Here is a 17,190-nt window from a genome sequence, read left to right as displayed (position 1 = left end):
GTTGGCACACCGCCTTCCCCGGAGACAACTGGTTAAAACTAGCCTGGAGCTCTTTCCTGCTGTCCAGAAGGGCCGGACCTGCATCTCCCGCGTACCTCCTATCCACCTCCAACATCTCCTCTACCAACCTTTGACACTCTTCCCTCTCCTCTTTATCCAAATTGGCCTTAAACAATATCACCTCCCCCCTCACTACCGCCTTCAGGGTCTCCCACACCACCTCCTGCGATACTTCCCCAGTACAGTTAAATCCTACACACTGCTCAAACACCTTTTCAATCTTATCACAAAAGCTTCCATCCCCAGCAACCTCACCTCCATTCTCCACCCGGGCCTCCGGGCTACCCCTCTCTTCAGGACCACACCCGCCCAATGCAGCGCATGGTCCGAGATCGCTATCACAGAGGATCCCCTAATTCCAGCCAGTAATGCCTTCCCGACCACAAAATAGTACCCCCACCCCCAACACTGGACTGGGCCAGTGAATGCGGCTGTGACCTATCCATCCTTGCTCCATATTCCAATCCCCGCCTACTATTAGCTTGTGTGTGTCCAAGTCCGGGATGGCCCCCAGCATCCTCTTTGCAAACCCTGCAGCATCCCATATACACACACCAGTACCACCAACATCCAATGTCCCTGTTACAGTCACATATCTACACTCCCCGGTCCACCACCATCTTCTCCATCTTATACCTCACCCTCTTGCCCACCAACACCACGACCCCTGAGCCTTACTATTGAATCCCAAATGGAATACCTAACTCACCCAGCCCTTCCTGAACCTCACCTAGTCCTTCACCCTCAGGTGGAAAATCACTGCATCGGTCATTAAGCTTTTTAGGTCACATTCACCCTCAATCTGGGGCTGGTTTAGCTCACCAGGCTAAATTGCTGGCTTTTAAAGCAGACCAAGCAGGCCAGCAGCACGGTTTGGTTCCCGTACCAGCCTCCCCGGACAGGCGCCGGAATGTGGCGACTAGGGGCTTTTCACAGTAACTTCATTGAAGCCTACTCGTGACAATAAGCGATTTTCATTTCATTTCATTTTTCATTTTTCATTTCATTTTCAATCTCTTCGACCCACCCAAACCCTTCACATTCCACTTTTCTATTCTGACCGGGGGTCTCTCACCCTCCCCTGCCCCTCCTGTTTTGTTATCTGTAGAGATGGTAACTCAGTTACAGTAGACGCTCTGGAAAAAAGGCTAGAAGTCGTCCAGAAGTTTGATGGTAGGTTTATTGAGCAACACAACTTAAATAACTGCGTGAGCTCTTACTTAAAGAACTGCACTAGTAAATGAGGTTACTAACTTTTTTATGCTCTGCAACTAGGCCTGACCACACTAGCAACCCTGTGCTAAATTTCCGTTCCTGTTCCCCTCACAGTCACATAAGCCAAAGTGAGGTGGAGGGCCATCGGCGTCACTTTTATACATGTCCATGCTGCCCCTGGTGGTCTTTCCATTACCCATCAGCCCCTTCTGTACACACTCAAGTAAGGATCACTACACCTCCAATCCGCCATTATCGTAATTCCAGGCCTTGCCCACTGGGCCTGGCCTGGCCCGGCCCTTTATTGCCATCAAACCTCTCCCCCTTTGCACAATCCTCCCATCCACTTCCTCATGGAAACACCTCTCCCAGTATCGATCCCACCCCCGCCCCCCCCCCCCCCCCCCACCTTTCACACCTCCGAGGTCCATTGAAACCTGTTCAATCATGCTCCAATGACTGCAGCCACTGCCCCCACCACACTCCTATTCACTAGCCAACTTAAGCTTGCTAGCATGGATGCCCCTGCCCAGACCCTGCACCTTCCTATTCCCTCCCCATGTCCCAGTCCCTGAAAAAATACCCATCATTAAACAGCTAAACAAACCCAGTGCAGGGGCGGCACAGTGGCACAGTGGTTAGCACTGCTGCCTACGGCACTGAGGACCCGGGTTCGATCCCGGGTCACTGTCTATGTGGAGTTTGCACATTCTCCCCGTGTCTGTGTGGCTTTCACCCCCACAACCCAAAGATGTGTAGGTTAGGTAGTTTGGCCACGCTAAATTGCCGCTTAATTGGAAAAAAATTAATTGGGGACTCTAAATTAATTATTTTTTAAAAAAGAATAAGTGTAGAGTAAATTTTAGAATAAATCTAAAAATCTCCCCTCTTCCTTCTTTCCTCTTCTTATAATGAAAATGGTAACATTTCACAAGGTGTATTTAGCGGTAGTCTTTCGGCGATGCAACAGATGTACTTAAAATTAATTGCTCAAGAAACAATAGTATGTAGAAAGCTATAGGGGTGGGTTCATTACAGGAGAGAGCATGCTTCAGAGAGTAAAGGGCTATTGATAATTGAGTATGAAGCCTCTGCTAATGGAAATTGGAGTGGTTGCATGGAGCATCCAGCAGGAGAAACCTGGAAATCTGTAAACCAGTAGCGGCCCATCTGGGTTCTGAATGCGGCCCACGAGACATTTTGTTGACCATTACCGACACGCAGGTGTGGTGATTGTAGATCTGACTAGATGCAATACAACTGAGCAAGCACTAGAGGGAGCACAGGAGAGCTATATATACACAGGGACAGGAAGTGACGACACACTTCACGGAAGGCAGAACTGAAAGCAGGACACAGACACAAGCAAGCAGCATTTGAGGTAGCCGTAAGTTAAGCTCTGAAGAGAGAACGAATTCACAATAAAGCATCTTCTCCAACTTTGAGACTACAAGCTTTATTAAGACACGAGGAACAACACATGGTACCAGGAGTGGCTTCAGGCACTTACTACAGGACAACTCAGCTGCAGACACAGAAAGAACAAAATGGCATGGAAATCTCCTACTGGACATTGGACTTGGGAAGACATCGCTGATTCGAGGATGTGGCTTGGATACCCACCTCAGCTGGACACGACTGGCAATGTAAGAAATGTCTGGAAAATGTTTAAACAAATGTTCGATTTTTATATCATAGCTAATGATGTAGCAGCAACCTCAGACGAAATTAAAATAGCAATGCTCATCGCAGGACATGAAACTAGGAAAGTATATAATGGATTTAAATACTCAAACGATGAAGACAGCAACAACTTACAAACAATACTAAACAAATTTGAAGAGTACTGTAAGGAATTTGAACAGCACGGCATGCTCAGAGGCCAAACTGCACAGAGACTGAGTGATGCAAAACTCTACAAACAGAAAAAATTCAGTCAAGAAATCGCGAGTGAAAAGTACAGATCAAAAAGAAGAAATAACTTGAATTTTTCACACAGCCACAACGCTGAAATCCAGTCCAGATTGAAAGGAAAAGGTAACTTACAACTTTCAGAAAGAAAAAACGCTGAAATCTGCGATAAAATTGCGTCGGAGCACATTTTACAGTCTCGGGCAGACAAAGAACTACAAACTGCATCTGCGCATGCGCAGGAAACAGAAGCCGCGCATGCGCAGTTACAATCACCCATTTATCGTTCTGCGCCTGCGCCAGCCGCGCATGCGCAGTTTAAAAAAGTTTGCGTTGCTGATCGTTATGCGCATGCGCAAGCCACGCATGCGCATTGGACACAAAACCGCACAGTAAAGGAAGGCCGATTTGTGCATGCGCAATTGATTCTTACGCATGATGTCACGAGCGTTATGACGTCTGAGCATCCGGACCACGCCTACTTAAAAGGGAAATGCCCGAAAATTGAAAACAAAATACTTAAAGCGGTAAAACCAAATTTTCTTGCCTCAGAACACAGAAAAACGCCTGAACTTAAACTAGCAGTTGAAAACAACTCGCACAACACCCTGAAAAAAGCAGTCTGCACCACCCAAAGTGAAGAGAACAAAAATAAATCAAAAACAAAAAAAGATGATTTGTTTTTCGAAGATTACGACGCAGACATGGCTGAGTTATTCGGATATGCTGATCACAGCATCAGCAACACGGTCGCAAAGCTCAACACGAATCTACTCGTGGTAGATGAATCCAACACCATGGTGCCATGGCAGATCGTCGATACATTGGATGACAGCAATACCCAAGAGGGAGACAACGCCACACAGAGCACAGAAGGACTCCACAGTGAGAGTGATGAAAGACTCCAAAAGGGAAGCAAGCAAACACTCCCTGGCGAACACCATGCATGAACAAGACATGAAGGTCAACCCGCCATATCTGAGCAACCGCAAGCAGACTATGAAAGTCTACCAAGCTCACATAAACAAGGAGAAGACAATGTACAGCTACCCACTGCATGCGAAAACAGTGACAAGGTGATCACACTCGACATACAGGAGGTACAGGATCACAGCGAGACTGACAGTTCTCAGCTTGTCTGTACAGAAGCACAGAGTAGGGCCACCCAAGAGTCCAGTGAGACCGCGCCAATAGAAACCGTGAATAATTTGACTCCAGAAGAGGAGCATCAAGAGTCCAGTGAGACAACATCAACAGAAACCATGCAGATTTTGACTCCAGAAGAGGAGCGCCAAGAGTCCAGAGAGACCACGTCAATTGTAATCATGAAGATTTTGACTCCGGAAGAGGAGCACCAAGAGTCCAGAGAGACCGCGTCAAATTAAATCGTGAAGAATTTGACTCCAGAAGAGGAGCACCCAGAAAGCAAAGATGAGGAATCAAACCCACCACAAATGACTGATGTCAGCAGCATCAATGCAACATCAGATCATTCTCACCATTCTCGAGACGAAACATTCAATGCAACAGATTCCACAAAGGACACTCGCACCAATAACTGTGACAATGACTCAAATTATCCACACGGGACACTCATTGAGCATAACTAGAAACCAAAAGCCAAAAGAAGCACAGCAGAAACAAGAACAACAGCAAGAACAAAAGCAAGATGAAGCGCGACAAGAACAACAAAAATCGCAAGAAGCACTGCAGAAACAAGAACAACAACAGCACCAACAAAAACTACAAGCACAACGACAAAAACTACAAGAAGAACAACAAAACCAACAAGAAACATAACAAAGATAGCGACAACAACAAAGACAGAAACGACAAAAACAGCAACAAGAACGGCAACGAAAACAACAAAGACAGGAACGACAGAAACAACAGCAATGAAACAACGACTTGTACAAAATGGTACAACTCTGCACATGAAGGACAATGCCACAGCACACTGCAAAACAATGACAAGACTACAAACATGCCATGGGATGACAACGAATCGCACAAACTCACATCTGCTCCATAACAAGCAAGCATACCAGCTTTCAAGGCAGATCAAATACTAAATCGATACCACAAGCACAGAAATAAGTCCATGTCAGTCAACATCAGTGGTTCGACCATGCAAAAAAAACCATGGGATGACGTATTACTTAAAATAACAAGGAACACCAACAACATTCACAACGGAGTTGCAATATCAATATCACCACGTCAACAACAACAAAAGAAAAAAACTCTGAACAAATTCATCAAGTTTGGACTCATAAATGTTTTTATTAAGATTGGACTCATAAATATAAATTGGCTTTGTAAAATATGCAATAGCACCATCACCTGTATAGATACACATATCATAAGTAACTGGTTTGTACAATTTTCTTTAATGATGTACAGAAAATATGTAAAGAAAAAAGGGGGGATGTGGTGATTGTAGATCTGACTAGATGCAATGCAACTGAGCAAGCACTAGCGGGAGCACGGGAGAGCTATATATACACAGGGACAGGAAGTGATGATACACTTCACGGAAGGCAGAACTGAAAGCAGGACACAGACACAAGCAGGCAGCATTTGAGGTAGCCGTAAGTTAAGCTCTGAAGAGAGAACGAATTCACAATAAAGCATCTTCTCCAACTTTGAGACTACGAGCTTTATTAAGACACGAGGAACAACACAGCAGGGTTGCCACATTCCACGGATTTCCATGAGCATAGCTCTTTTCCTACCAGTATGACGTAAAACAAGGGCACCTGAAGTAAGGTGACTGTGAGTGCCACAAACTCCCTCTGCATTTAACGTGTAAATATTCCTTTCGTTTTTACCATTTGAAGTTGATGATAGTTCTATTAATATATAAATAGAATTAAACATTTTCTATAACTCGTTATGAAATATTTGGTATGTATAAAATGCATCTATTCTTATTCATGGGATCATGGTTAGTTTACAAGCCCGATTTCAATCTTGTGGCCCACTTAAGTGAAGGGGGGCCTCTCATCCGGCCCACTCACTGGCCCAACTTGCCTATCACTGCTGTGAACTGTTCATAGGGACCCAGGAACATCCCACAAGAGCAAGCTGCAATCATGGATAGGAAAAGTCACCCACCCGCTGGGGACGTCTGCAAGATCGGAAGCAGAGACCACCAAATGTAATTTTTAACAGAACAAAGTGGTAGTGATGATGACAGTTGTTTATCTTCTAATCTTAAAAAACTACTATATCAGAGAAATCTGAAGCTATCTCTCCAAGCCCAGGCATGGTAACTCATCTATCATCAGATACAACAAATCGTTCATCAGTTTTAACACCCTAATCATATATATTAGCATTTCACACAATACCTGCATAATACCTAATGTATTTGCCTAAATAACAGGCAGGGCATTGCAAAAGCATTCATTATGTGAAGAATGTTGAATGCTTTGTGGTAACTAGGTGCTACATCAATGTAGATAAGACTTCTTGTATTATAATGGAAATGTGAACATTTAATTTTAGGTATAGGCAGAAAATGAGATTACCACTTCAACTTCCTATCAGACCACAGCATAACATTGAAGTTTACAGACCTGACCAACCAAAATATGTCAACACATTCCTCCCATCTCCAGCACCCAAGCTACATAAAAAGAATTGGATTAACAACAAAATAATGAGGGATTGCAGAAACATATGACAATAATTAAAAGTAGTTATGCATACTCAGGGAATGAGGATGTTTGTATTTATCCATTGTACCTTTTTTGTACCTGTTTGTACTTGCTTTACAGGGATCCCTTTGCGATGATTTCTGCGCATCAATGTGGTGCCTCCCGTGCTCTCTATGCCAAATTAAAAGAGAAATAAATCACCAAAACTAACGTGGTTGGAGGTTTTCTGCGCGCATCACAGCTCCTTTGGTGAGTAGAGGAAACCAGTTATAGATTTTTTTTCTCGGGATAATTGAAGGTAGCATCAGCTTGGCTCAATTGGCAATGCTCTTGTCTTGAAACAAAACCTTGAAAAAGCTCCAGCTCAGGATGTACAAAAAAACCTTGGGCTGGATTCTCCGTTTCTGCAGCTAAGTGCTGACTCCAACGGAGGATCCGTGGAGTTCCACGATGGAAAAATCGGCTGAGAACAAGAGGAATTGATTTAAAATGATTATCAAACAAACTGGAGGCGGTATGTAGAAAATCATTTTCACGTAGTGAGTGGTTAGGCTCTGGAATGCACTGCTTGAGAGTGTGGTAAAATTGTGGCTTTCAAAGGGGAATTGTACAATTGTACATCCTCGCGGAGAGCGGACATGAGGGGCCTTCTGGTCTGCTACCATTCTATGACTCTATTATAAAGATGCTGAAGACGGTACTATTAGATGTGTAATCTCTGTGATGAATAAGCTAATATTCATATAGTGTCTGAATTTTTGTTAAAGAAATAAGACATAAATTAACAATTTCTTTCTAAGTATCCATTCATTTGATCTTGCATTACAGCTTCTAAATTTGCAACCACTATCAATCTTAAATCGACTGGTCTCTAGTTACCCAATTCATCTCTTTATTCCTTCTTGAACAGAAGGGTTGTATAGATCACATGATTGTATTGAATTGGCTGAAGGCTGGCATCTAAGTTTACATGGATTACATAGAACATACAGTGCAGAAGGAGGCCATTCAGCCCATTGAGTCTGCACTGACCCACTTAAGCCCTCACTTCCACCCTATCCCCATAACCCAATAACCCCTCCTAACCTTTTTGGTCACTAAGTGCAATTTATCATGGCCAATCCACCTAACCTGCACATCTTTGGACTGTGGGAGGAAACCGGAGAACCCGGAGGAAACCCACGCAGACACGGGGAGAACGTGCAGACTCCGCACAGACAGTGACCCAGCAGGGAATCAAACCTGGGACCCTGGCGCTGTGAAGTCGCAGTGCTATTCCGCTTGTGCTGCAGTGCTGCCCTTGCTGGGAACTTCCGGAGGAGACAGAGATGGATCATCCACTCGGCACTTCTGGCTGAAGATTGTTGCAAATGCTTCAGCCATATCTTTTGCACTGTTGTGCTGGACCCTTCCATCGTTGAGGATGGGGATATTTATGGAGCCTCCTCCTTAGGTTGTTGTTTATTTCTCCACCACCAATTATGATTGAATACGGCAGGGTTGCAGAGCTTAAGTCTGATCCATCATTTATAGTATTGCTTGGTTCTGTTTCTCAGATGCTGCTAATGTTTGACATGCAAGTAACTTCCACCTCATTAAAAAAGTTTTTTTTAGAGTACCCAATTCATTTTTTTTTCAATTGAGGGGCAATTTAGCATGGCCAATCCGCCTACCCTGCACATCTTTGGGTTGTGGGGGTGAAACCCACGCAGACACAGGGAGAATGTGCAAACTCCGCACAGACAGTGACCCAGAGCTGGGATCGAACCTGGGACCTCGGCGCCGTGAGGCAGCAGGGCTAACCCACTGCGCCACCGTGCTGCCCTCCACCTCATTTTTAGATATGCCTGATGCTGCCCTCCTGTAGTTTTCATTGAACCAGGGGTGATCCCACAGCTAGATGGCACAGTAGGAGATATGATAAACCATGAAGTTACATTTTGTAGTTAAATAGCCCACAGCACCTCTGGGTTGCCTAGTTTTGAGTTGCCAGGTCTGTTCAAAATCTATCCCACTTAACATGGTGGAATTGCCACACAACATGTTTGCCATGACCTCTGTCCCTATTTACAAAGCCCAGGATCCCTTATGCTTTATTATCCACTTACTCAACCTGCACCTTCAACAATATGTGGACAAGTACATCATACACTATATCTTAAAAGGCTAACTATATATAACCAAAACAGTAGAGCATGGAAATATTGAGGTTCCTGATTTGTTAAATAACACTACTGGTAACATTATAAGATAAAAGGATGTACAGCTGTCTGAGATGGTATATAATAAATCACAAGACCATGGATGAAAACATCAGAATGTAAAGATAACAATGATGGAACCAAATCTGCTTATCATATCCTTGCAAATGTTAGCATTCCAATGAGAAGATTCATTTTAAGATCCCCTAATGGTGCAGGCAGTAAATATACCATGTGGATGATACGAAGGCAGGCAAACCAGGAGGGTCCTGTGCTCAATGCTTCTTCCACACTAAATTCACATTTCAGGTGGACCGCTACAGTTACCCATCATATTCCTGGGAAAAAAGACGGATGCGGTCGAACGGCTACGATGCGCCTGAGAAGCAGCGCACGGCGCAACGTGAGTGATAGAAGATGGGAGACCCCGCTCCAGTGATCTATCCGGCCCACAACATCTCGCAAGATTTAACGCAATTTTGCAAGATGCTGCGATGATTGGCTGATCTGTATATTAGAGTGAGACAGCTAGTCTCACTTTAATATGGAATTCCCTGAGGCACCTGATGCATTGGGATATATCCCCTTTGCCTTGCCGACCTCGGGCGAGCGACGCCCCTCTCAGACTTATTAATGTGTTCGCCCGGCTGTAAAGAGTGAGCGGCTGGCAGTCCTTCAGCAACTCCCACTGCTGTTGGCCACCTCCAAGCCGGTCATTCTGGGCAGTGACATCAACTGCATCATCAATGCGGCTGAACGATCCGACAGAGCCAACAGCAAACTAGACGCTACGTCCAGACTCCTGATGGAAACAGAAAAGACGCCAAGCTGCTCGACGTCTTCAGCAACCCTGCAGACGGAGCGCTGCGTAGATACACATAGTCACGGCCAGACAGGTCTGTCCGCTCCAGGATAGACTTCTTCTTTGTGTCCCGTGCTTTCACAGTCAGGTCCACTGACGTTAAGCTGGTGTTCTTCTCTGACCACTGCCTCCTGCTGGCCGACTGCCACCTGCAGGAAAACCAGGGGGCGGGCAGGGGGACATGGAAGCTGAATGTAAAACTTTTGACTCCAGAGAACCTCGAGGAACTTAAAAGGGATTACAAAGGTAGGAGAACCGTGAAACCCCTCTTTGAGTCTCCATATCTCTGGTGGGAAGCAATCAAGGGGAAAATCAAAAGGTTTTTCATCCTCAAAGGTATTCAAAAGGTGAGAGAGAGACGAGTGGCCATGTCCAGGCTCCAGAAAAGTATGCAGAATCTGCTCCAGCTGCAGTCGATGGGGGTTGATGTCAAGGAGGATCTCAAGAGGTGAAGAGCCAGCAAGCCTCACTCTACAACTCGGAGGCCTCCAAAGTTATCTTCCATTCCAGAGTCCACTCCGTGGAGCAGGATGAAAAGTGCTCACGCTTCTTCTTCCAAAAGGTGCACAGAGAGACCTCTGTGATCAGCAGCCTGAAGAAGAAGAAGACTCTGTAAAGTCATCGCAGACTGACATCCTGAGGATCAGTAAATCCTTTTATGTCGGACTGACATAAAATCAGATTATGTTATGATCTGAAGCCAACAGATAGCACTGTTTCCCAGACCTTCCTGTGGTCTATCACGGAGGTCTTGGGCGACAGCGAGCAGGAAAACCTGGACAAACTGCTAACTCTGGACAAGCTGACAAAAGCCGTCAAGTCCTTTGATGCGAGTAAAACTCCCGGAAGCGATGGCTTAGCGGCTGAGTGGGACTGGATGGGCCCAGACCTGCTGGAAGTGTACGAGAGTGTGCTTCGGGACGGCAGCATATCAGAATCCATGAAGAAAGGCATCATCACTCTCATCTACAAGCAGAAGGGGAAAAGGGAAGAAATTTGAAATTGGCGACCCATTTCACTGTTGAATGTGGATTACAAAATTCTAGCCAAGGCCATCGCCAATCGGGTCAGGTCTGCTCTGGAGTCGGTTATCCACCCTGACCAGACCTGTGCTGTACCCGGCAGGAAGATCTCTGACGGCCTCGCGCTACTCAGGGTTACGATCACCTACATGCAGGACAGGAGGGTGGACACCTGCCTCATCAGCCCTGACCAGGAGAAGGCTTTTGACAGAATATTGTGCACCTACATGATGGATGTGCTCTGCAAAATGGGGTTTGGTGGGGGAATTTACAATTGGATTAAACTGCTCTGCACAAACATCTATAGCGCAGTCTCAATCAATGGGTGGGAATCAGAAAAGTTCCAGATCAAATCTGGAGTCAGGCAGGGCTGCCCACTCTCCTCGGCCCTGTTTGTGTGCTGCATAGAACCGAGTCCATCAGGAAGGATCCGGGTATAAAAGGAGTGATGATCCCAGGCAGTGGAGGCGTGCAAGTCAAAGCCTCCCTGTACATGGACGACATCGCCGTTTTCTGCTCGGATCCCGCATCTGTTCACAGGCTCTTGGATGCCTGCGACCGTTTGAACTGGCCTCGAGAGCCAAGGTAAACCGTGGCAAGAGCGAGGCCATGTTTTTTGGGAACTGGGCCGACCGATCCTTTTTCCCCTTCACTGTCAGATTACCTGAAGATGCTGGGGATATGTTTCGGAGCGGCTGGGGAGTGCACCAAAAACTGGGAGGAGCGCATTGCCAAAATAAAACAGAAACTGGGCTGGTGGGAGCAACGCTCCCTCTCCATTGCGGGCAAAACCCTGGTCATCAGGTGTGAGGTACTCTCGGTGTTACTGCACGTAGCGCAGGTCTGGCCCATTACCTGACCCTACACCGCAGCAGTCACCCGGGCCATCTTCAAATTCATCTGGAGATCCAAGATAGACCGTGTCCAAAGGGACACCATGTACAAACCTCTGGATAAAGGAGGGAGGAATGTACCCAAAGTCTCCCTCATCCTGATGGCCACCTTTGTGTGCAGCTGCATCAAGCTGTGCGTGGACCCCCGGTATGCAAACACCAAGTGTCACACATACTGAGGTTCTACCTGTCCCCGGTGTTATGAAGGATGGGCCTGGCCTCATTGCCGTGGAACGCTCCAAGTTGGAGCGTACCGTACCACCTGTCCCTCGTGGAAAATTTTTTGAAGAAAAACAACTTTGACCACAAGGCAATGAAGCAGTGGTCAGCACGTAATGTCCTCGAGGCCCTCAGGGAAAAGGAGACTGTGGAGGGCATTGGATGGTTCCCTGAGCAGACTGTCAGAGTCATCTGGCAGAACGTGTAGGGCAGCACGGTAGCCTTGTGGATAGCACAATTACTTCACAGCTCCAGGGTCGATTCCGGCTTGGGTCGCTGTCTGTGTGGAGTCTGCACATCCTCCCAGTATGTGCGTGGGTTTCCTCCGGGTGCTCCGGTTTCCTCCCACAGTCCAAAGATGTGCAGGTTAGGTGGATTGGCCATGATAAATTGCCCTTAGTGTCCAAAATTGCCCTTAGTGTTGGGTGGGGTTACTAGGTTATGGGGATAAGGTGGAGGTGTTGACCTTGGGTAGGGTGCTCTTTCCAAGAGCCGGTGCAGACTCGATGGGCCGAATGGCCTCCTTTGCACTGTAAATTCTATGAAACCACTCATCACCAGAACTTATCACCAGAACCAAGACCTAGCTTGGCTGGTGGTGAGAAGGGCCCTCCCCATCAGAGTTTTTATGTACACCCGAAGGCTCAGCACTGTTGCACACTGCCCTTGGAGTGGCTGTGGGGGAAATGAGACGGCCACCCACCTCCTTGCGGAATGTGCCTTTGCAAAGAAGGTCTGGAGCGAGATGCAGTGGTATTTGTCAAGATTCATCCCGAGCAGCTCTGTGACACAGGACTCTGTGCTCTACGGACTGTTTCCAGGGACACACACCGAGACAAACATCAACTGCTGCTGGAAGGTCATCAACTCGGTGAAAGACGCTCTTTGGTCTGCCCTTAACTTGTTGATCTTCCAGTGCAAAGAATTGTCCTCGACCGAGTGTTGCAGACTGGCACATTCCAAGGTCCAGGACTACGTGCTGAGGGACGCACTCAAGCTTGAGGCAGCTGCCACCAAGGTGCAATGGGGAAGGACCACTGTGTAAGGTCTTACCAGCAAATGTACACCGAGGGGTGGGTAACAGTGTAAAACCCCTCGGTCTATGTCATTAACACTCCAATATATAAAAGAAACATGGCAATGTAAATATTTAAGAAAGAATTGTAACATAAAGAGGGATATGTGTGGCATGTCATCCCAATTGAATGGAAGAAAGTCAAGGGAATGTGTAACTTTGATGGTAATGTACAGGCAAGACAATTCGAAATGTTCTGTAATGTTTATTATAGATTTTATGAATAAAGTATATATTTTTTAAAAACTGGGGCTGAATTCTCTGACCTCCGGGGGGTCGGAGATTCTCCGGCCCGTGGTGGTCCGAAGTCCCACCGCTGACAGGCCAATCCAGCTGGTGGGAATCAGAGCACCTCTGGTGCCGGCGGGAGCAGGCGGCGCGAGTGGGCCCCGGGGTCCTGGGGGGGGCGCGGGGCGATCTGACCCCGGGGGGTGCCCCCACGGTGGCCTGGCCCGCGATCGGGGCACTCTTTTTCTTCCGCGGCCGCCACGGCCTCCACCATGGCAGAGGCGGAAGAAATCCCCTCCACCGCTGATGTTCCAGCGCATGCGTGGACTCACGCTGGCTGGCGAAGGCCTTTCAGCCAGCCGTGGCGCTGGTCGGCGGGGCGCCAAAGGCCGTTCGCGCCGGTCGGCGGAGCGGGAGCCACTCCGGCGCGGGCCTAGCCCCTAAAGGTGCTGAGAATTCTGCACCTTAGGGGAGGCCCGACGCTGGAGTGGTTCTCGCCACTCCGGTACGCCGGGACCCCCCCGCCCCGCCGTGTAGGGGAGAATCCCGGCCCTGGTCTCCACAAACAGGGACCAGAAGGAATCGCACTCGTGGGGGTCTCCCAGCGGATCGGAGGCCCTTAGGTCCTTCCCCTCTGAGTAGGATGACACCCTAGCAGTGCTGGTACCACCTGGGTACCCTAGTAGTGCCAGCCTAGCACTCTGGAAGTGCCACCTGGGTGCCAGACTGGCACCGCTAATGTGCCTGGGTGGCACTGTGAGCTGGCAGGCACACTGCAAGGGTACCAGGTTGGCACTGTCAAGCTGGCATTTTTCACGCGGTGGTGATTGGGCCGGGGTGCCCTGCGCGGGTGTTGGAGGGGTGTGGGGCGGACCTGCTCATAGTGAGTTGGGGCTTGGGGGGAGGGCAGGGGGGGGAGGGGGCTCCAGAGATCAGGACAACATTTTTAAATGGCGCCCCGATCTCTCGTTTCACCGGCGAGCGGCCTTGGCCGCATTCTTCCCCACTGAGGACCCCTGACTAACCAGGGGGGCGTCAAATAGCAGGGTGTTTCTTGGTGCTGCGAATGGCTAAATGCACTCGCTATGGGACTTTGTTCCCATTTAGCTAAATCACACACGACGTTTCAAATCAGCCAAGGACTCTTTTTCTAATCATGTTTGAACTTTGTTAAAGCCTGCTTGTATGTGAACTTCAGAGTATGACTAGAACCTAGCCTGTATTGAACAGTCTGCTCACTCTTTGTTGAAAAATGAATTTCGAGAAGCCAATTGTTTTTTTTCCAATTAAGGGGCAATTTAGCATGGCCAATTCACCCACCCTGCACATCGTTTTGGGTTGTGGGGGGTGAGACCAATGCAGACACGGGGAGAATGTGCAAACTCCACCTGAACAGTGACCATGGGTCGGGATCGAACCCGGGTCCTCAATGCCATGAGGCAGCCGTGCTAACCACTGTGTCACTGTGCCACCCCAGTCTGCTCACTCTTGCTGTTTCATCTGATACACGAAGGATGGGAGACTGGGCGAGGTACCAGAGATTGCTAGTGCCTAAGGAAGCACAAAGGGGCAACAGAAGTATTAGAAGGGGAGAGGAATCCATCTCTATCAGTTTCAGAGGTGGAGTTGAGGTAGAGAATCATGATCGTATTGAATGCCGGAGAAGGCTTAAAGAGCTAAATGGCCTATTCCTGCTTATATTTCTCACATTCCTAATGCATGTGAATGTTTATGATATTGATATTTACTTTGTCAGTGTTCATACTTTCTACCATTTTTTCCTTTCTTTACTGGCAGGTATAACCTTCATATGTCAAATTCTATCCAACACAAAATGAAGATTGATGGACAGAACAAAAGAAGCAAACATTCAAAAATCGCACCAGCAACAGATTAAAATCTGACAACCAACAAGATATATGCAATTTGTTTTTCATTAAAATTTTTGAAGTCATTGCCCTGAGATCTGAAGTGATCCCAGAATCACATAAGCATGTCCCAGCCAGCAAGGGAATTCTCAGCTTAGGTCAGTTATGCTCTGTAAATTCTCTAGCGGTGCACATAACAGCGCTACTGATTTGCTGGCTGATTTACACTTTTGAGAAACTGAACACTTCCATCACCAACCCGAAACCAGGCTGGTCCAAATTGGGAAAAAGTTGGATATTCGTGAATGAACTCAGAATGGCCCAGTTCCGCTTCCTTCAAATTCAGAATTAATTTCTTCATGTCAGATTCCAAATTTGCAATTTTCCAGAATTATTCCCCAAGGATTAATTTTCCAAGAGTTTTCCAAATCGGAAACTACTTTAATAAAATTAAGATTTCTGAATTGCTTCATCAGACTTAACAAGTATATCATGATTTTTTTAAAAAATGCTGTCCAAAGAAAAGTCACTGGCAGAAGAACATTTTGAATGACCTGAACAATCACATTGACAGTGTAAAAAAACAATGACTGATTTACTGCTGAATCTGCTCCAAGTTTTAATTCCTCCCTTCCCTGCCACTCCCCTGCTTCCACCACGTCTGCGGTAGAATTCCTACCCTTAAATGTCACGTCGCAGCATAATGCTTCTCTTAAATCGTGCTGCACAGAAGAGAAAGTGCCTACCAGCATAGGGCTAAATCGGTGGCTTTGAAAGCAGACCAAGGCAGGCCAGCAGCACGGTTCAATTCTCGTAACAGCCACCCCGAACAGGCGCCGGAATGTGGTGACTAGGGGCTTTTCACAGTAACTTCATTTGAAGCCAACTTGTGACAATAAGCGATTTTCATTTCATTTCATTATGTTACCCTTAAAATACACAAGAAAAAAGTAATAATAATATTCTTTATTGGTGTCACAAGTTGGCTTACATTAACCCTGCAATGAAGTTAATGTGAAAACCTCGGGTACAGAGAGGGAGAATTCAGAATGTGCAATTCACCTAACAGCACATCTTTCGGGACTTGTGGAAGAAAACTGGAGCCCCCGGAGGGAACTTGCGCAGACACGGGGAGAACGTGCAGCCCCCACACAGACAGTGACCCAAAGTATGGTTATTATTTCTGAAATGTTTTCCGATAGATTGCAGAGATCAATTACCTCAGTGTACTTATTCTGGCATTCAAATAAAAGCATTACAAATTTAACGTTGTGTATTTTACTATAAGAATAACTTATAAATTATTGTGGTCATTTGTTTTCCCACAAAATAATCAGAGGAGTCTCAGGTACAGAACGATTGTTTATTGACCAGCACATTGGAAGAGTACAACATCAGAGCTGACTCTGCCAATGTAAAGAATCAGAGACATTTATTCAGAGTGTGGTTACGTAGGCAAGAATATTGTTTACATTGGATCACGTCTGTTTTAAATTTTACATTAAACATGTTACATAGGTGTACCCAGGCAGAGTGAGTGTCATCTACTTTTATCTACCCTTCATCTTTTTATGGATCTCCCCTAAACTCCCTACTTGTTGCCTGATCCGATAGATGTGTCTGGTCCTTCGGTCGAATTAGAAAAACATGTTTGATAACCTTTATGCTGACTGCTGTAGAACAAGCTGCGATGGTCACTGAAATCTGGTTTAATTGGAACATGTTTCTTGACCCTTATGCTGACTGCTGCAGATGGTGCTACGTCAGCTTTTGGCTGACATCTTGGCACCCAACCCAAGCCCACACCATCACTCTACCCCCGTAACCCAATAACCCCACCCAACCATTTTGGACACTAAGGGCAATTTAGCATAGCCAATCTATCTAACCTGCACATCTTTGGACTGTGGGAGGAAACCAGAGCACCCGGAGGAAACCCACGCAGACACGGGGAGAACGTGCAGACTCTGCACA

The 17,190-nt window shown here is 46.7% G+C and overlaps 1 protein-coding gene and 1 long non-coding RNA gene across 2 annotated transcripts in view; one reads left to right on the top strand and one right to left on the bottom strand.

The window, feature by feature from the left end:
* Positions 1-15,684, top strand: part of plac8.2 (placenta associated 8, tandem duplicate 2) — a 31,745-nt gene extending 16,061 nt beyond the window's left edge. The window contains exons 4-5 of the mRNA XM_038791687.1: positions 6,969-7,097; positions 15,146-15,684. Coding sequence (XP_038647615.1) covers positions 6,969-7,058 — 90 coding nt within the window. The 3' untranslated portion in view covers positions 7,059-7,097; positions 15,146-15,684. The remainder of the gene's footprint in view (positions 1-6,968; positions 7,098-15,145) is intronic.
* Positions 8,647-16,498, bottom strand: LOC119963099. Its single transcript, XR_005460031.1, has 3 exons — positions 16,214-16,498; positions 10,638-10,641; positions 8,647-8,672 (listed from the first exon to the last, which is right to left on the bottom strand). It is a non-coding gene; the product is annotated as an uncharacterized LOC119963099 (long non-coding RNA).
* Positions 16,499-17,190: the final 692 nt, after the last annotated feature.

The sequence above is a fragment of the Scyliorhinus canicula genome, chromosome 3 (genome assembly GCF_902713615.1).
Source record: "Scyliorhinus canicula chromosome 3, sScyCan1.1, whole genome shotgun sequence".
NCBI lineage: Eukaryota > Metazoa > Chordata > Chondrichthyes > Carcharhiniformes > Scyliorhinidae > Scyliorhinus > Scyliorhinus canicula.
The sequence above is the reverse complement of the archived record's forward strand: the minus strand, read 5'-3'. Positions and strand labels throughout refer to the sequence as shown.